Source organism: Calidris pugnax, unplaced genomic scaffold (assembly GCF_001431845.1).
Source record: "Calidris pugnax isolate Ruff unplaced genomic scaffold, ASM143184v1 scaffold1, whole genome shotgun sequence".
Classification (NCBI taxonomy): domain Eukaryota; kingdom Metazoa; phylum Chordata; class Aves; order Charadriiformes; family Scolopacidae; genus Calidris; species Calidris pugnax.
In genome coordinates, this window is record NW_015090800.1 from 7,376,155 (window position 1) to 7,397,518 (window position 21,364).

The 21,364-nt window shown below is 39.3% G+C and overlaps 1 protein-coding gene across 1 annotated transcript in view; it reads right to left on the bottom strand.

Annotated features, from left to right (window-relative positions):
- PKP2 (plakophilin 2) overlaps positions 1-21,364 on the bottom strand; it is a 45,775-nt gene that overhangs the window by 8,324 nt on the left and 16,087 nt on the right. The window contains exons 4-8 of the mRNA XM_014937409.1: positions 19,749-19,887; positions 16,569-16,776; positions 12,006-12,183; positions 2,290-2,407; positions 673-834 (exon numbers count right to left, since the gene is read on the bottom strand). Of these exons, the coding sequence (XP_014792895.1) occupies positions 673-834; positions 2,290-2,407; positions 12,006-12,183; positions 16,569-16,776; positions 19,749-19,887 (805 nt within the window). The remainder of the gene's footprint in view (positions 1-672; positions 835-2,289; positions 2,408-12,005; positions 12,184-16,568; positions 16,777-19,748; positions 19,888-21,364) is intronic.

The window sequence follows — 21,364 nt, forward strand, 5'->3', positions numbered from 1 at the left end:
GCCACTCCATCCAAAAAGAGGAGATAGGTATGGGGGAAGCTGCTTATTTCACAGCAATTGACACCGAGGCCAAGGAGAAACAGAAATGGCCCAGCTAGACTTGTACTGCGGATGGAATGGGAGAGGGCAGAATACACTCCAGCAGAACTAATAGATGGGGAAGGGTCACTGATCCTTTTCTTTTGCTCTCCCCCTCCCCTTATACCTGTTTTTTCTCCAACAATTCCCAGTTGCCAGAATGTGATCTGTAACACATGGCATCAAAAGCAGACGTCTGGAGACAGCCCAAAAGCCAGCAAGTCATGGAAGTGGCAAGTCACCTTGCACTGGTTTCAGTGGTGAAACCATCACAGTGCCCACTCATTGCCAAGGCACTTGCACGATTGCTGTATGTGGTACAGACACCACCTAGATCCCTTAGAGGGAATGAAACAGAGTGGCAGCATTCCTCAACTAATGAGACAGTGAATTGCCACGTCATTTTCATCATTGGCAGCTGAACAAGATAATGGGTGTTAGGAAAGGCCATCAGTAAGTCTGCATTTTTGGGGCAAGTAAGTGTCATACTACCAGATACATCAATAAAAGGTCGTTAAGTAGATTACAGCCTTATTCTCCAAAAGTTGCTACGACTGATTAACAAAATGAGATGTAATTAAAAATGTCCTTTACCTCTTTCACTTTCCTGCTCCGTGATCCGAAACAGCCCGGTGTTTTATCATTGCTAGAAATATTCCTTCTTTGCATATATATGCTCTGGGCATAGCTCTCAGGGAGCTCTAGCTCTAGCTGGTAGGAAAGATTGTGAAGAATGCACACACAATTCTCTGTGGCCTAAAATAACAAAAGAATAGAAATCTTGAAAGCTTTGGCATACATTGAAGGGACATGTATAGACATGGCAAGATCTTTCAGTTTTGGATCTTCAACACCTCACTGCAGAGCTTCTAACGGCTTACAGAAGAGCCAGTCTTCGTGCCAGTGATCCACCAGACTGCATTTACACTGGTAAATTAAACATGCCCTGGGATGTTCCTGAGCGTTGAGGCCAACTGGCAGAGAGGGCTTGCGTTGGCTCGCAGGGGGGGACGCTGCCTGTTGGAAATGCTCCTAGGACATTATAATTCCTGAATTGTGCCTGGGTATTGTTAGGGCGAGTGCTATTTGGTACAGACCCTAAGCGTGCCAAGGAATGTTTAAGAGCTTAGGAGGAAAGATGATCACGTACACACCTCGCCGCGGCGTCAGCAGAAGGAAAGCTTTGTATCTTTCCTAAGGATGAAGCGCTTTTCTGCCGTAGAATGCTTTTTTTAAAATTAGATGTGCCTTTCCGAGCATGGCTAAGGTCAGGTCTACAATTTCTGAGTCTAGCGGCAAATAGCTTTACTACCGGTTCCTCCTTTTTTGAAAGTGGAAAAGGAACGAGTGGTTTTAAGACAAAATGCAGCAGAGAGCTATTGGCACAAGTGCAATGCGCTCCCTGAAGCCAATGGCACTGAATACAGGGAGATGGAGAAGCACAAGCAACTAATCCTAGAACAGAGCTATAAATGTGTGGTAATTACCACTACACAGCACAAGTTATAGCAGGCATGCTAGAAGTGCCTCACAGGCTACAGCTAAACTTCTCCTAAGTGACAGCTGGTCCTCACCCAACTTCACCCAAAGTCAAGTCTAAGCAATGCTCAGGGTCCATCTGCAGTCAATTGTGGAAGGAAGGAGAATGAGAGGAACTGGCTCCTACATCCCTACTAGTTACTAGATTAGGCAGAATGTGCAACTTCTAAAAAACTTAGGAAAATTAATCTCATTCTAAATGCTGCAAGCTCTTTAATTACACTGCCACCCAAAGAGATTTAGGTTCTTCATTTCCTAAGGGGCATATCACACTAAATACACAGGAAAGTAACCAGATTCATTTTCTAAGCTTCTAGCTAGCTAGATCCCCGATACAACTAAACAGTAATATCTGACTTTTTAGGTGTTTCATTGTCTCTGAAAGCTGTGGCTTTCACATTTCAAAAAAAAAGAAGCTTCTAGCTTTTGCTGGTGATTCTGAAAATGTTTTCCCAAAGCTAAGGTATGTTATTCTTATAGATTGCAGGATAAAAAAACACTTTAGAAAGCTTCTTACTGGACTTTCATCTCTGGTAGCAGTTCTAAAAGCCCTGGAAATAAATATGTTTGGCAGTTACATCATAGCTGTTTCTGAACATTGGTTTCTAAACAAAAAAAAAATATTCTCCTAGCAATTTCCCCTAGGAAAAGACCTTTCATCTCAAAGAATACCTTGTCATTAGGCTCGTGGTCTGCAATAGCTCCTTGAATATAATACACAAGAGAATCAATCAAGCCGTTGCATTCTCTCATCTTTTTCCTTCCTTCTGGGCCGGCAGAGCTCATGTTTCTGTGCAGGAAGGAATTCATTGGTGAGAACAGATTAAGTCAAATGTATTTCCTTGTGCTCCTCTGGCAAACTTTTCCAGCTAAATCTTAAAGGTACCGAAGTTAAGCTTGACTGCTTCCTTTCTTCAGAGCTGTAAAATAATCTGAGCCTCTGCTAAGTGAAACTTTCACGTCAGTGCACTCCCAAACAAACCCAAATACTCCAGAAAAAACAAACTGTTGTGTTCGGATGGGTAAGGTAAGACCTGAGTCAGATCTTCATCTCAAAGCTGAATTAATCCTTTTTAAACAGTCAAACAAACCGGACTTTTTTTTTCCCATTATTCCACTTGTAGTCATATTCTTAAAATCTGGGGCAGTAGCTATGTCAAAATATCAGAGGAAAAGTACCTGTAAAAATTTCCATGCACACAATTGTCCTTTAGCATTTACTTACATCAAAACAGTTCTTGATCCAAGACGATCCATCAGCAGACACGCTTCTGAGAGGTTTAGCAACATTTGTACATTAACACGTAAAGATAACTGATGTCAGTTATGGGGCCACATTCAGGTGGCAGTTCATGTGCTCATGGAAATGCTCTGAGGGGGGCTAGTGGGCAGGACGAGGAAAAAATTCACGGTGCTGAGCCCATTCCCAGCTTCCCAGAGAAACTGCTGGCACCTACGCAGGAGAAAGCTGAAGCCACCAGAAGCTGCTCAGTCAGGGAGGGAAATGCCAGATGCCTTCTGCTGTTCTACCACAGCAGCTTGGACACAGCTCCTCACACTTTCTGCTTCCTCCGGATCTGAAGGAAGCCACTGTTTTCCCAGCTTTCAAGTAACATTTTCTGTGCTTTGTGGTAACCCAAGTACAACTTGAAAATAAATTATGAAAGTGATTTAAAAACTCTTGAAAAGCCAAGCACACGCTTGCTTGAAGTTTGGCTCTAAATAAGCTACTGATTTCCAGGGAAGTAACAACACTTACAATTTTAGGGTATAATTATTTTTACAACTGAACAAACTCGGAATTATGGAATGCTGGAATTATAAACCTAAGCCTCATTATTCTGGACTCCTGCAGTTCTGCTGGTCAAAAGGCTGCACACTATCACATTCCAGCTTCTTTGTTTGAAATAACATTTAATATAACCCAATCTAAGCATCCATCACAGAGAGGGACACGTTCCTTTAGATAGTTTCAGGGTGTTTATTTTGCATGCTTACTTTACCCACTGGAAATTACAATGATTTAAAATTTTATTATCAACAAAGCCAGTAAAGTACAGCTTTAAACTTTCCTGTGGCTCATGACTGTAAATGTAGTGTTTTAAATTCCTTCAATGCAGTAATGCAGTTCTTCTTTTTTTTTTTTTTACTAATGCACTGTAATTATAGTTTTAGTTTAAGTCACGCTGTGAACAATTTCCCTATTTATGAGTTCACCTATTCTGTCATGGAATTATATATCACAGAGTCAATTTTCAGATTCTTCAATATAGCCTACTACAGACATCACTTTGGAATTTAATTTTACCTATATATGTCACATTTGAGGCATGTCACCCTTTCTGTAGTGTTTTAAATTCCTTCAATGCGGTTCTTCTGTTTTTGTTTTTTTTTTCCACTGGGAAGTAGATATTCAGATTAAGTACTAATGCATTGTAATTATAGTTTTAGTTTAAGTCGTGCTGTGAACAATTTCCCTATTTATGAGTTCACCTATTCTGTCATGGAATTATATATCACAGAGTCAATTTTCAGATTCTTCAATATAGCCTACTACAGACATCACTTTGGAATTTAATTTTACCTATATATGTCACATTTGAGGCATGTCACCCTTTCAGATGTTTATAGTTACGCTGATGGAAATGCACAAGTTAAAGCCTTTCTAGAGCATAGCAAAAATAGTTTCTGAGGCACACAGACTAAAAATACTATTAAAAGATAAGTGTGGAATTTCCCTCGCCAAAGACACTTCAGCTGATGTAGTATTTTGTTTTGTCACAGTACATTATTCTACAAATAATCCCAGAATCACAGAACGATATGGAGTTGGAAGGGACTTCTGGAGAAACTCCTGAACTTTTGACAACTATGCTCATGCTGAATGGATGTGCAAGAAGAGGCCATCACCTGGCTTTGCTGTCTAGCGTGAATACGGTGAGGCACATGGCTTTATAGCTCAGGAGGCAGAGAAGAGCCTGAATCTGAGGCACTGTCCTGTTCTGCAAAGGAAATGAATTACTGAACTCTGTTTCAATGATCTTTAAGGTCCTTTCCAACCCAAACCATTCTCCATGATTCTACGACTAAGAAGGTGATGCTCAGCTGTTCATCCACTCAGACGTACCAGTGTGTGTCTGTGTGCGCTTCCGTACACTCCTGGCCATTCCTTTCTCCACTTTTCCCTGTTTCCTTATCACCACAACATGGACTGGGAAGGGGAGAGGTCCTGTGCTCCCATTTGTCCAATTACAGTTGTACCCACTGTACTCTGCACAAGGTCACAGTTGTTTTGAAGGCAGGGAATAGCATTTCAGGCAAAACCTCAGTTGAGAGTTGAAATTTGTTTGCTAATTTAAGGTTGACAAACTCCATGAAATAACAATATTATTAGATTGGGAAAAAAGAAATGTTTCTGAGAAGTGTCACAGAAACCTAAATTAAAAAAAAAACCAACACCAAACACCAAGCCTAAATTAATTTTGAAACAATGGCAACGTTTTTTAGAATGAATTTAGAATTTTAGAAAATTGCAAAACTGACTTCATTTTTGCTTCCCAATATTTGAGGTTCCTGACAACTGGAACACCTCTCTCTGAGCTCAGGAGTTGGTCTCTCTTCTAGTGGAGCTCCTGGAGGCCTTTAAGTACTCAGTGCTCAGGCAGGTGCCATGGTAGGGCTGGCCAAGTATTGCGGCTTGTGGCAACTGTCATGGTGAGACTTCAGGGCTACACAGAAACCTTCAGATCTGCTGTGCAAGTTTGTTTTACTGGCATTTCATCAGAAGTACACTGAGACAAACACATCTACGGAAGAAAAGGATCAGCTGGAGTCAAGATCAAGAGCCTTCTGATAGAAAAACTCTTCTGCTACACAGTTCCTTGTATCTCCACCCTGTGTTGGTATTGAACGGTTGGGAGAATGCAGCCTTAGGGAGGTTGCAGCTTGTGGGGATACTCTCCTTTGAATGACTCAGAACTTACATTTTGGGATCATCTAACTGTTAAAAATCTCTGACTTCTGGCATGCTTAAATATGCTAATCCTGGTGGCATGCCCAAACTATACCACATGCTAATGTGGGTGCATTGTATCTATCTACGTGCCTCATTTATCTCATCCCATATTTGCTGCTTCTTTTCTCTCTTGCGCACATGCACGGTGTAACTATAACTACCCTTTGTCCATGTTCCTGTGGCATTTATGGAGGATCAGCTGTTTTCCTATTGGGATATTTTGTTTTGATCCAGAGGCATGAGGTAAATACAAAGAAATAGAACCTACTAAAATCAAGTGTGATTTTGAAAGAAACAGAATGATAATATATGTTCAGTTAGATTGCAAATGGCACTAAATGAAAGAGATACTCCCTTTAAGCCAGCAGTGAGTCACACACTGGCAGACTACGTTGGAAAAGGTTTTTGCACTGCTGTGAATGATCTACACCACAGATAAGAAGAAAGCTTTTGCTCCCGGGACTCATTCTGCTAAAACTGGTAATTTGAATTTAACTCAATTACGTGATAACAATTTCCTGAAGTAGTTTGGGAAATTCTATTCCCTTCATGACTTACACAGTTCAAAAATGCAACAGGGAGGGAAAGGTATCCAGGGATCTACTTAGTAGCTCCAGGCGCCAGGCTGCAAGCTGCTTTCTGGAAATAACCAAATTCTTTTCAGGAATTGGGGGAGCAGATAAACTGAAGAGGAGGCGAGAGAAGATAAGAATGGATGGAAATAAAATTAAAGGAATGGCAATGCTATGCAAGAAGCCTTGGTTCAAAGACCTGTTGTCATCAGTCCTTTGTTTTACATTCTTTCTTAGAAGCTTCCATTATGAAACTGAGCTGCCATTAAGCTTTTCAACACACAGTGAGAGCTTTGGCTTCTCTTCTCTCCCGAGCAAATGGAAGTAGATGTTTACCCAGCCTCCTGGTCTGAAGTGCAATGATACTACTTCCTCCAACTTCCTCCACCATCCTTGTGGGTCACTGTGTCATTCACAAAGAGCTTAAAGGAGAGCTGGGACAGACAGAGGGTGAAAAATAATAATGAAAAAGGAAGCATTACTTCTGTTTCACTGACTGGGGAACCAGGAACAGGAAGGTTAGCTGCCTGTAGACAGTTGTCTAGAATGTTTTGAAGAATTAGGACACGTAGGGCCACCAGAAGCTCCAGTTACAGAACAATTAAAAAGGAGGACTCTGTAACAAAACACGGCAGTTGCGATCCCTAGCTCCAATACTTACATGAAATATTTTGCAGGAGGAAATGTGATCACTAAAGATAAATTTTAGAAAGTTCAGCATTGCAGAACTTTTGGGAACAGGTATTTCAAGGTTAAAAGGGAAAAAGATCATTATCAGCTTTCAAGGTATAATACAGACAGCCTTCTCCTTTTAACCAGAGGAAGGATCATGCCAGAAATTCACTTAGGTATATAAATAATATCCAAAACTATATATACTGCATGCTGTTGGCATCTTACCCTTTCAGACTCAGGAAGGAGCACAGAAGAGGAGGCCAAATATCTTGAAGATTTCTACCCATTTGTATTGGAACTGGAGACAGAACTATTATTACATTTAGGACTTTCAGGCCAAGATAAAGTGACCTTACCTTTAAAATCTAACAAGACTTGTCTGCAAAAGTCTGCAGTGCTCCTCTAGATAGTTTAATACACCAATTTTATTTGTTTAGCTTGTTGTCAGGCAACCAGCAAAGTCTTTTGATTTGGCTTATTCTGCCTGCTCAGGGTACAGTCCTTTTCATTGTATTTCAGGACTGAATGACACCATTACTTGTTCTAAACAGGAATGCAGAATTGTGTGGTGCACACAGATTCTTTTTATTATATTAAGTTTTGTGACCCACGATTTCTGTAAAACTGTGTCAGAAGCAAAGCTTTAAGACAAATTGCAGACCTAGAGAATGGGATTAAGAAATCCTTTAAAGACCAGACTCCCTTATCAGTGACTGCATACACTGACACAGGCAGATGAAATTCAGGATTCCACTGTACTTCTGGCAATAACTGGCTACCAGAACAGGGAGTGCTCTAGTCATTCACTCATTCCAATGTTAGTATCTGCAATATTATATATAGATGTGGTTTCACTTCTCCTGAAATTCTGTCAAAGATGAAGGGGGCTTTAAATTATTAGTTGGTAACTGTGTGGCACAGCGCAGACAATAAGGTCAGATAACAGCATTAGATTTGGACTGTGGGTGTCCCTGTCAGTCACTAGGTGTATGTAAATTTTTGAAAAGAAGTTTTGGCACTCTCCTGTAACTAAGTACGGTACTATGCATAATGTATTGCACTTCAAAGTACTGCTTTTACCCTGTAATAGCAGCTGCAGGCTATAGACTTTATCAACATGCACAACAAACATGTTAGCATTACAAAAGGAAAGACTAATTACAGATTTATATTTTGGCAAATATATATACTCTTCAAACATCTTCATGAGTAACATCATTCCCTCAGTGCACATTTTTTTATTTTGTGGTGTGCTCTTCTTCTAGTTTTCAGCACTTCCTTGTGCAGATTTTTTTTTTAAATTATTATATAAGAAAGGAATACTTCTAGTGACCTAACTGGGGAGGTGTGTTAATTTCCAATAAAGTGAAGCAAAATGATTCGTCTTAAAAATATTGGTATTTGGTCCATACAAATATGGTAAGCCTCATTAAAAACTATTCTCTGCTAGAAAGTATGTTGGCAATCCTGCAGATCAACTTCACCTGCGAATTTTCAAGCCTTTTTTTGCTCAAGCTCTAAAAGGCGAGAAGGATTAGAATATGGACTCATATTTTTAAAATAGGTAATGTAGCCTCAGACATCTCGATAAGGGCTGTTGGAGGGACTTTTCATGGAGGCTGCAGAGCTAACTGCGGCTCTGGAGTAGCCCCACTCACTGACTTTTTGTACAGAGTAAGGTATGCTCAGAATCTACTTTTATTTAATTTAAAACACCTCAGCTACTGTTACTCCTTTTTTGTCTCCTATCAAGTTGTGTCAAGTTGCTGCAACAAGCTCGGAAAGAGTAATATCATGCTAAAACAGAGAATGATCTGCCAGCCATCGGCTTGCTCATGGGGAAGAGATGGTTCCAGTGTCCAAACACAGGAGAGGAGCAGGTCACAGAGCGGCACAGCTAACAGCCAGACTGGTTTCTGTACACATCCAGCTTGGGCTAATTACCACGAAAAAAAGACAACCTGCTTTATGTCACAGACAACATCACTAGCGTCAGCTAGAGAGACTTTATTATGGGTAGTTAATGTTTCTCTGTATTTGCTTTTGAGCCATCAGAGTAAATAGAAGTTAATTATTACTTAGAGATGAAGTTAATTAGTAGTTAGTGGGTTGACAGGAGTTCCTGCAGAAAAAGGTGCTTTATTGTTGAGTATTTTGTATAGCTAACAATGCATTTACCCTCTGAAACCACCCACGAGTCAGAACTGTTTACACAGTAAAAATTCATGCAATACAGATACAACTACTCTGCTATAGGACATGTTAGCGAAACAGATATGTGTAAGGTAAAGATGGGCAGCTTCCCAGCCTCTAATTTTCAAACTTAATTCCTTGTACTTTATTAAGAAGCACTTAACACTCAGGCCATGCCTTTGCACTCATACATTAATCATTAATTATTTCAAACTACATCCTTTCATGCATTTTTGTACCTGAATGTACAAAAGACATGTATCTCTAGTACTCATATTTGCATTTATTTAACATGCAATGACTTCGAACTCACAAAGGGCCACAGTTTTATGGACTGTTATTTTTAAAGGTGTTTTTATTAAAGATGTGATTTTCATACTTCAGTCATTTAGAAGTGTGTTTACTGAGGTCTTTTGTGTTTCTCTGTAGTAGCTGCTACTGTGTTCATAAGACTATTAGCTGACTGCAGTAGTAAGTAGACAACTGTAAATCTATTCATCCACCCCATGGCTGCAGCCTGGCATCAATTTAATTAAACTTGTGCAAAAAGGTGGACAGGGTTTACTTTGGTTTAAAAAATGTCTTTTTCCTAATTTAGGTTGAAGTTGTTGTCTAATCAGTTTAGCTATAGATTATGATACACCAAAGTAAGTGTCTTTGGCAGCAGCTGAAAACCGAACACTTTTCTGTGTAGATACCATGTCCCCTTTCCAAGTCATCTGTTTAGATGAGATGTGATTATGGTTCGAGATTAACTCTGTATTTATCCAAAGGGTCCCTGGAGATGCTACTGTATGTAACTACTAATTGTGGTTTATGTGCCAAGTGGAAAGAAAGAATGACTTGGCCACAGCTGAGTGTGTTGTGCTTACTGCCCAAAGGACTCCTCGTGCCTGGTAAAGCTGGTAGGACTCAGCCAGTATTACAGCAGTTGAGCAGAACTTGCCCAACAGAAATAGCAGAAAACATTGTTGTCCCATTAATACCTAATGTTGCTGTGGATGAAAATGACTTTCTCAGTCTTTGGACAGAAAATTCCAGGTACACGAACATTTAAGGTGTCCCAGTGTCCCACCTATGACACCAGAACTAATCCTTCATGTATATCAGTCTTTCAGTAGCCCAAATGGCACTCACGGGGCTATACAACAGTAAAGCACAATGAAAGGAAATGAGAAAGTGAGAGAAAGCTGCCAAATTTGTGGTTTTTATGGGAAAAGCTTACACTGCTGGGTGTCTAAACCAGAAACTGTGCTCAAAGGAACTGCCCACAATGAGTTATCCACTGGAAACAGCATTACCACGGCTTGAATAAAACATACATGACAGTAAATTTCTGTTGAGACTACCCTGAAAAAGTGACATGTGAATGTATTGAATTTTCTCTACACTTCATAGAAGGCTAGTGTCTTGCTTATATAAAATCAAATTCTCTAAATGGAGGCATGCAGTGATAAAAATCCTGTTACTGCCTATAAATGTGTTTTGCTCAAGCACAACTAAGAAAAGGTGTTTCAGAGAAATACTGCTTTACCTTCTACAGGCTAGGACTCTTCACAACATTTTACCCTATTAGTTTTCAACAAATGCAATCATAAATCTGTTCTGCCAGTCAGAAGTATAGACACGTACTCAAGCTATGTATAAGAGTCTTAATTGTTTTCAGTGTGTAGAGTAGGCATATTTTTATGTGACACCAGTGCATAGTCACTTCTTATGCTACATAAATTTTAAAATTAAAATGAAGCAGGAATTGTTTATGAAAAAGGTATTAACATGGTGGTTCTAAATGATACTTATAGGAGTCAAAGAACTTCACATCCTATGACAGCGTCACTCCTGCATTTGTATCAGCAGATCATACAACTTTAGACCTAAGCTTTAAAGGTCACTATACTATACATCCACTAGAGCACTGGTCTCCTAAGGGGTGCACAAGACAATCCACTGCGGTGAGGGAAAGAAATATTTTTGTACCATTCATTAAAAAAAAAGGAAGTGTTTATTTCATCTTTGTATTATTGTTTTTAATTTCTGTTGTTATATATGCTTTATAATGTATGTAATATATTAGTAAAGTATCACATGTATATAATTTATAAATAAATAAATATACATATACTGAGGAAGCGGTCTCAAAAGGTTTTTACTGATGAGGATTTATGATCAAAAGAGTTTGGAGACCACTGCACTAGAGTCTTAAAATAACTTTAAAAAGCTCACACAGGTTTAGTGTTTCTTTTAAGTTACTGCTGGCTTTTCTCCAGTGCTGATTTGTATATACCACTCCTACGACCAAGCTTTATTTTTACTACTATCATCATCAGTCAGGGGGTAATAGTAAACACCACACCAACAACTGTTATGCAGTGAAGAATTTCTCTGACTTAAATGCAACTACCTCAACCTTAAATGCAACCAGGCCTCAGATTACTATCTCCTGTTATGCATATATTTAGTCTGTAGAGCACCCATCAAATGAACACATAGGAATCTTATAAAATTAGTTGTTTTCATTGTATTGAGTGGTAATTCTTCGACCAAGCTTTATTTTTACTACTATCATCATCAGTCAGGGGGTAATAGTAAACACCACACCAACAACTGTTATGCAGTGAAGAATTTCTCTGACTTAAATGCAACTACCTCAACCTTAAATGCAACCAGGCCTCAGATTACTATCTCCTGTTATGCATATATTTAGTCTGTAGAGCACCCATCAAATGAACACATAGGAATCTTATAAAATTAGTTGTTTTCATTGTATTGAGTGGTAATTCTTCTGGTCTGATACATGTGAGGCATTTCAAAACATTATCTGCATGCAAACTCTTCCTTTGGAGCCATCAAAATTCAAAGCAAGAAAGAAAATAAGTGTGCAAGCCTTTTTAATCATCACTATTGTTTTGGGTATCTCAAAACTGATTGCTTACCTCAAGCATCCTGTGGCATTGTAGAAGGTATCCGGGTCAGGTAAAACACTTGATTTTGGGTAATCTCTATCTGGCCAGCCAGAGTAAGGGATGAGAACAGATTCAGTCAGCGTCTGCAGGGCATCTCTAATCAACAGGTGCTTCAGCTGGTCATTGGAGGACAAATTCCACAACAAACCTGCAATATCCAAAATAAAATCAGAGTATCAAAAATACTCTCCCACAATTTGAAAGACCGAATCTCAGACTCCTTGAAGTTGAGTGAAGGAGCCTACCTGGCACTTGATTTGAAGCAGGTGGGGGTGATAAGAGTTCACCAGCCCTGACTTGAGGTCATGAAAACAAGGCAAAAAAAGGGGCACAATTATCTAGGTAATTAAAGTCAGATGCCTATATAGTCAGCCTGCCTGAGAAGTGCAGTTTTCCATGGCTCTGCATATGCATTGCCCATCTGCAGCAGTCATCTTCTCCATTACCAAAGTAACACAAGCAAAAACAGAGCTAACACCACCAGTGCCAGTGATCATTCCACACTTCCAGGGAGGAATTTGTCCCTTCTGGAGGCCTGGCAGGACTAGCTGCACTTCCAAGTAACAAGTAAAGACCAATAAGCATGAGAATAAATTCACATGCAAAGAGGGTAGATGGGAAGTACAGCCAGTGAGTTTACAGGTCTTTGGAAATCTGCTGGAAGACAGAGCAAGCTTCTCTAATGCTTGACAGCAAAATTCCTCACAGGAGGGAAAATGAATACTCGTTAGGTGTTACTGTTCACACATTTGTCACTAAGGTAATCACTAAGTAACGCTCCACACCTTGTCAGCTTGCTATCTCCCAACACCCAAACAAATCTCAAATACAGTCTTGTATAATTGATTAGCTTTGCTTATGTTCTGTTCCAACAGATGACAATTCTTTTTAAAGTACTATTTCCTTGGAAAAAGACACATATTTTTCCTTTTCACTACAAAGGCATTCGTTGTTTCCCCAGCTTGCTGCTCTGTTTCCCAGTTCTCCTCCTCCAAACGCTGGCAGAGTATTAGTGAATGCTCCTTTCATCAGTTAACAACAAAAAAAATGTTACTTTTGTATATCCTTACACTTTTACTTCAATTACAGCTGTTGTGAGCAATGGTAAAATCAAAACAAAAGCCAGCCAGAAGCAGCCCATTCCTTCTTCTGGAATCAGCTCTTCAACCTCTGAATTAGGGATAAGAGAAAGAATGTACTTTCCTGAAGGATAAGTAAGGCTCATAGGAAACCAGACATGCAGACCAAAGGGCATTGGTGAGAGAAGCAGGTTAACACAGAATGGCCCAAATGCAAGGACACAAGGACAGAATATCATATTAAAAGGAATAAGTGCATTTTGAATGATAGACAGATACCTAGAACAGAATTGTCAGATCGGAATTTGAGATGTTGCTCGTACTGTAAATTTTCCAAGAAAAATCCTATCTTTACCCACAGGCTCTCACTGGGCTCAGAAGGATTCTCTCAGTGGCATTCTGGGTGTGGAATAATTTGTTTACTTTAAAAAATGTCTTTAGCAGCAGGCTCTTTCCTTGCAGCTACGCTATAATGTATTCATAGGGGCATAGTTTTTCCTTACATGGTTATTTGGGAAAATGGGTGGGGTCTCCTTTTAAATTTACATTTCTTTTAATGACAGTTCTGTTTGTGCTGTAATCTGCCCTGCAGAAAAAATTTTCTTTCATTTCTTCGATTTCTGCTGCATGATAACAAGATCAAGAGGTTAGATACTTCCTGAAGGCTCATCTGGCTTACCTTCAAAAGCTAATATTTTTTTTTTTCGTGTCACAGCCATTTTACTTTCTGTTCCTCAGTGTGCTGTTCAAATACTACAAAATGCCATATCTACCTTGGCTCCTGCATTGTCTCCTAGTGACATCCTCTCCTACTATTCAGGAGTAACCTCATTCCTTTCCTAAGAGATCTGCAAGAAGTTTGTTTGTATGTCAAACAAAGGACAGAGTCTATGGTTCCTTTTCTTTACCTGTATCAATGATTTTATGAAGCTAGCAAATCCAGTCAATGTGACCTTGAGGAGGTCTCATTCCCCCTAAGAAGAGGTCATATAAGCACAGAAATTGCACAGAGAAACCAGGAAGCTATTTTCTGTACATGGGCATTAAGTAAGCTGGTCCACAGCAGCTTTCAAATCACAAAGCTGCTTTGGTGGATGTACTGGTTTGGTGCTTTTTGTGTGTTCTCCTGGGATGCCCAGACTGTGAGGCAGGACACAGCACTTGTGATAATCAACATTTATCTCCATACACTTTTCATTGCTTTCCATCTTCTCATGGGACGATACAAGGCACTCTGCAGGATGATGCTCAGAAGGATCATCCTGCATTTCTGATGTGCCTACGGGAGCACATACAAATTGATGAGCAGCTGCAGGTTCTTATGTAAGGATAAATGAGTACAAGGGAGTCACAGTTTTGATCCTGGGAGATCTTTTCCTTACTTTCCTGTAATTGGCTTTTTAGTTCCTCTCTGCACAGTGAGAGAGAAAGACAGAAGAGGGTGGGCCAGTACAACAGGTCATGATATTGCTTAATATTAGGCAAGCGTTTGTCTATATTAACACTGCTGGTACTAATAAGGCAGTGACCTTAAAGATAAGCTTCTAAGGCTGAGGTGTACTTATGTGCACAGGCTGCCCTTTGCCCGGCAGGCTCCTTGCAGCTTGCTAGGGAGCTGGAGGAATTGCGCAAATGATGGCAAGAAGTACACCCTAGTGCCAACTTCACCAAGGGACTCAATGTACTTCCTCCTGTCTGCACGTCTGGTCTTGGACAAAGTGAGAAGTACTTCTCTTGGTGTATTTTAAAAGCCATCCTTTGCAACTGATAGGCATGAAATTATGTCAGAATATTTTGCTTTATACAAGCTACAACATCCTACTCCATATTGTTTAAATATTGTGTTGTATGTTTCGTAAGTAAATATTCATGTTCAATGACAGCAATAATTTCAGAAAGAAGGTGCCCCTTCATCCCTTGTCCTGCTGGTGAAGGGGAAGACAGTATATGAAATTTCCAGCAAGAAAAGAGCATAAGCTTTCTGGACACTGTCCCCCATTTTCATTGCTTCCCTCACTGGTGTGTAACAGCACTGAGAGACAACACACTGCAATAAGTTACTAAGTGACCCAATTCTGCATCTGATGAATGTGAATTTAAAACATTTTAACGTTGCAGAGCTATAGAACTGAGCCAAAAGAGCTAACAATACAAAGCTTTGTTCTCCAGCTTATTGAGCACAGTATTTCAAATACTTAAAAGAATGCAGAATTACAGGAGGTCTCAACATGCCTTTGCTTCAAGGCAGGGATGCTCGACACCCTCTGTACCTTTTCAAGCACTGTTATTTTAATAGCTTGTGCTCCTGGTATCTTTAAAGATCACTTGAAATAAATCCTCGTTCATTTATTCATGGTGTTTTCTTCCATTTATAAAATAGAAGCCTGGTCTTCCTTTGTATACTAACAAGAATGAATATGGGTCACAAGTGGTTTGGCTCCCTAGAGACACAGTATGGTCAAACATGGGTGTAACATTGAAGTGGTGAGTATTTCTCAGCTGTCTGCTGCAAAGCCAACAGGGCAGTAACCACAGGTTTCTTTATGAGTAATGGTGGACATTTCTTTCTGCTACACTGATATACAACAAGAGGTGTAATATGGGGCTTCTGACCCTCTGGGTTCTTCCTTCAAAATTGCAATGGGCCCTACTCATTTTTAACAGTTCTTCCTTGAGGACATTGGAAATAAAAGCATCATGAGAACACAGGCCCAGCAAAGACTGAATCTAGAATGCAGTGCAGGTCACCGCACTGATGGTGCTGTATGATCCTTACAGTCAAATGGATGTCCTACAGGAATTGTGTCCCCTGAACACAGAAAAGAAGCACAGTGCTGCTGTGGCAGTGTTTTCTGCTTGTCACAGATCTGAGAAGACAGACTGTGGGGTGTAAACAGCTAAGAGTGAGACAGCTCAGAGTAGAACTTTGGGGCAGTAGATTTTGTGGGGAGTAGGACACCCATCTTCTATCCACAGCACCTGACAGTTCAGGGAGATAGTCTTCAACAAGGTGCTCCCAGTATGCACCAGCAGCAGAGTGTCAAAAAGTGAAGGCTGAGTTGCTGCACAAGTTGTGGGCATTAATTATGATCCCAGGCACCTCTTGGACTGCTCACCAAGATGGTTCTAAAGAAACTGCTATTTGATCCCTCACTTTCTTTTCTGGTGTATCAAAGACTTTCAGCTTCCTGCAAACAGATTCATGTAATTTCTGAAGAAGCTTTAAGAGGGGAAGTGTAAGTTCCTAGTGTCTTCTTACTTTCTTAAGAATTGGTCTTGAGTAAGGACCCTGGAATTGCACCCTAAGGGAAGAGCTTAGAATAGGTGACAATGTTCTTGTATTTAGTCACTAAACATTGGCCTAAGTAAACAATCACAGGGAAAGCTGTACCTCACAGGGAAAGCTTGTGCACTACTTAAAGCACTTCATACTTGACTGCAGAGAAAACAGTACCTGTTATTTGTTTTTTAGTCTCTACATCCCTGGTCTGTCGGAGCACACGGAGCAAGAGGGGGATCCCTTTCTGCTCTGACACTTCCAGTTTGTTGTCATTGTCCTCAAACACCAAGTTTCTCAGAGCACCGCAGGCTGCCCTCTGAATGTCCTCGTTCTGAATGTCAAGAAGTTGTAAAAGTTTGGGGATACCACCAAGTGAGAAAACCTGTGAGGAAAACAAAACACAGGAGAGAATAGTTAGATACTGTAAATGACAAACTCCACCCTCCCCCGAACAAACCTTTAAACAGTCATAGGGACTTTTTCAATTTGCTTGTATTTGAAAGATTTAAGGACAGATCGTTAATCATTTGGACATGACTGTTAACTTCTGGGCTTTCATATGAGTCATAGTTAAAATCCACAACTAAGGGAGGTATCTTATTTTAATAATTAATGTAAGGGAATGAAACTATGTATCTCTTCCAGCTTTGCTGCAGATTTTTACTGTCTGGCAAAACATTTAATTGCTCTGTATTTTAGCTTCCATGTTGGTGAAATGGATATTTGAGATTTAACTCTGGAACATTTACAAACTCCTTTCAGATATCTGCATGTAAAATGTTCCTGATGTGCCAAATTTGCTTTTTTCCTTCAGCAATCAGCCTAATGGAAAGACAATATTTTGCTCTGCTAATTTCTGTGCATGCAGTGAAAGTGTATTAAATAAGAATACGTTTTATTTAGTACTTCCAATCTGTGACATACTGAGAAAAAAACAGTAAACTAGTAAACTTCAAAATGTAGACCATTAAACACCGCAAGCTAGTTAATTACTGAACCACCCATGTTTAACAAAGGCTACTCTTCAGTGTCTAATTCTTTAGAAAATGAGGTTTTGGACCCAAATGAATGAAGAATTAAGAGGATATTATTTTACAGCAGCTGTACCAAGTTCTACACATTGTGGCAAATGATGAATTCCATATGAGTGTGATGTGGCATAAGCAAGCCTTAGCTCATTCAGGAATGAGTTTACTATGGAAAATACCTTACATTTGTGTAGAATTGAGGATGGTTTCCTCCAGCATCTCAAAATGCCATATGGTTTTGTGGACAAACTCATCCTTGTGTAGAATCAACAGCATGTGAAAGACTTAGAAATCTGATACAGCTGTTTTGAATAGTCCAGAGTTTGATGATAAAAAGAATTTAATATGACCAACAGGTGTTGGCGACATGAAGAAATGAAATGTAACAAAGCCTTTTGCCCTCCGTGCTCTGGCAAACTACACTACCTGCCTTTCCTCTGATTCTGTTGTACAAAAGGCACAGTTTCTTGCTGCTGCACTGCTGGCCTGATTTCCCCGATTGAACAATCAAATAGATGCTAACAGAATGAAACACAGAAATATATCTATTGAGGTAAGTGGAGATTAGAACACGCTGAAGGCACATTGACCTATTTTATTACAGTAGACAAGCCCTTTTGATAGTGATAGCATAACTGGTTGGATTTTTTAAAACTTGCATGCAGACTTTCTATTGGTAATTTTAAGTGATTTATAACTCTTGTAAAAGAAATGATGCTATTTTGACCTAATATACAGAGGAGAATTAAAAAAAAAAAAAAACTTTGATTGTTCTGTCTAAATTTTCATCACTAGACAAAACTCACTAAAATTAAGACCACAAGTTCACAAGAAAAAGAAAAGTCACTAAACTCGCAGACTATCAGGTATCAGGGAACAAAGCATTGGGAGGCAAAGAAAAGGAATGCAGGCTGAAAGACTGAAAAAGGGAAACAAGAAGTCAATGCCAACATGAATAAGTCTGATGGGCACCAAACAGAAAAACTCAGCTAGGATATGTGAGACAGACAGGAAAACAGAAGAAGGCTTCAGGCTGACTGCTCCAATTTGAACTCTTTTACACATCCACTTGTTTTTCAGGGAAGCTGCCTGAGAGAGGTTTGAAAAATAAACCACCTTCAAACATTTGCTTCTGATGCTCTGTCCTCAGACTGAAGTTAAGGCTGCTAATCGTGCTGCTGTTTTTTTCCAAAACAGACCTTGATCTTCTGCGGAGCAAGTTAAAACTACCAAAGGACTGAGTGACGTTTGGCTGTCACTGAACTGCATGTACATGAATATGGAGTTAAGGCTGAGATTACGTATGAATTATGTAAGCAAATTACAAAACAAAGCAGGTGTAAGAATTTTTTTTAAAAGGGTGAAGTAAAAAAACACCTTACACATCAATGTACAGAACTGTTCAGCAAGAGAGCCATAATTGTGTTCAATAGTGAAATTTAAAGGAAAGAGAGACAAGAATATTTTTAATATTCAAAAAACTTTCAAAAGACTTAACAACTCTCTTGTAAGAGACTTACAAAATTTGGTTAATCCAAACAATGTATTAATGTATTTGTGCAGTCCCAGTAAGCCCTTACCAGTTTGGCTAATCCTTACACTGTATTAATGTTTTGTTCAGTCCTAGCAAATCCTGAAGCTGGGATAACTTTGCACTGTACTCCCAGAGTTTTCTTTGCTGGGATATTTCTGTACTGAGGGTCTAAGAATGCGAGTCAACAATGAGAGACAGGAGCAATCATCTTGACAAAAAGTTCAGGCTCTATGACTTACTCATCAAGTATGAAAGAATTATGTTCGTTTAGCCTGGAAAAGAGTAGATTAAGTGGGTATACACTTAGCTGCCTTAACACATAAGAAAAATCATTACAACAGGGACAAAAAAAAAAGACACCCTTCTCCATACCCATGAATCAACTCAGTTTGCAAAAGGGAGATTTAAGTTATATTTTAGGAATAACTGATAAGGGTAGTAAAGCTTTTCCCTGCCCGCAGGAGCTTTTGGGATCCTAATCAATGAGATTTTTTAAAAGTTGGTCATAAATGCATGTAATTACAGATGGTTTGGGTGAATTCTTACCCTACATTTCTATGTCTCCTGTCACAAAATGCTAAAGATCAAATTTTAGCTTGCATAGACCAGTGCCACTTCATGGATTTAAAAGAATCTGCAGCAAAAAGCATTGGTATATTTTTGGGAAAATATTCAATACCACTATCCTACAAGGTTTCTTGGAGTGTCCTTTTTATTTTTTTTTTTCATGTTGGCATACAGTATAGAAAGTAATTTGCTCTACCTGATTGTAACTGGCATAAAAATAGTTACCTTTCTTCTGGCATCTGCTTTCTGGAAGCACTCATGCTGTATGAAAGTCACTGCAGCAAGAATCCTCGGTGTGGACTGTGTATTTTCACTCTTCAGTATGCTCACTGCACGCTCCAGAGTCATCTCCAGGTCTGGGCTCCTTAAAGTATAGATAGAGGAAATATAGTGAAGGAGACATCATATAGAGTGTGAAATTTCTTTTCATACCAGGGTTTTTAGTATTTTTCAAGTAAGTTTAGCTTTTCTTAGAAAATTATTCTCTTTCCACTAGCAAAAAATATTATAAAAGCTTTAAGAGATACTAATATTCTAGGTGAAGAGAAAATCATAAATGGAAGCATTACAACGAGAGGTTCTGGACAAACAAGCCATGTTTCAAGTTTTGAAAACCAAATGGAAAAATAAGTGAATGAAAGCCTAAGACTCCAAAGAAGGCTATAACCACATCAGTGTCTTTTACTTATCATGAAGATACCTTGATGTTTTTCTCAGTGATGTAATATTTGCTTTTTTATAATTGTTTTCATGTTTTTCTTCAGTTTCTCAGTCCCCAGACTACATATGTGCAGGTGTCAGTACCTGGTTTTTTCAAGCTTATAGAAGTTGTTCTAGTTTGAAATACACGGCCAGAGACTTTTTTCAGGTGGGACCAAATAAAAACACCACTCATTACATTGATTATGTACATTGCTCGTGCATGGCCATTTTCATCCCAACTTCCAGGATGGCTGCTTGAATGATAATTGTGTTAGACAACAATACAAAAAATTGGAAAGAGAAGTCACCATACCTATTTTTTCCCCAGTAAATGGAACATAAAACAATTCATGGCACAATCAGGTGCATTAGCTCTGGGACAGGTGGTTATGTTCCCCAGCCTTTTTATTTTCTTTTGTTTCAAATACTTTCCACCCAGAGAGAAAAAAAAAAAAGGAAAGAACAAAACAACAATAACAAAAAAAAAGTGGACTAAACCATTAGAATTTTATGCTTTTCTAAAAACCAAATAATTTTGTAAAACCAGATTCCAGGCTGGCCAGACAGGGATGAGAGAGTAGTCTGTGAAACACAGTGAAACAAGGAGTCATTGGCAATAAATCCGTGTCTCAGAGCTACCAGAATCAGAATGGTTTACTTGATCATTGTCTCAGTAAGTACATCTAAAATTAAAAATTTTGACAGCTCTGAGACTGTTTCAATAATGGACTGGTAGGAGTGAAAGAGCCTGGAAGTCCGGGTTTGCCCAGAATGGGCTGCACAGGAGCAAGGTAGACAAACCAGGCAGATTCTCACAGATTTCCAGTGTATGGAAACCTGACTCTTTCCCCTAAAATATTTATGATGATCTCATGAGCTGTGAGGAAAAAACGGATGTTGTTGAAATTTGTCCTGCCAGCTACACTATAAATCAACATCTGCTGCTTGCTTTTGCTAGGGCAAAAGACAACTAGTATGGCTGCAAGGACAGCACACAAAAATGAAGAACAATTTTGATGCACCTGTTGCAAATGAAATTGTACTCCCATACCCTGAGGTTTCCACCTGCCTTTATATTTCCCTTTGGTGTAAATCGTGTTATTTCTTGTCTTCTCCCCTCCTCTGAGTTAGTGTTTTGA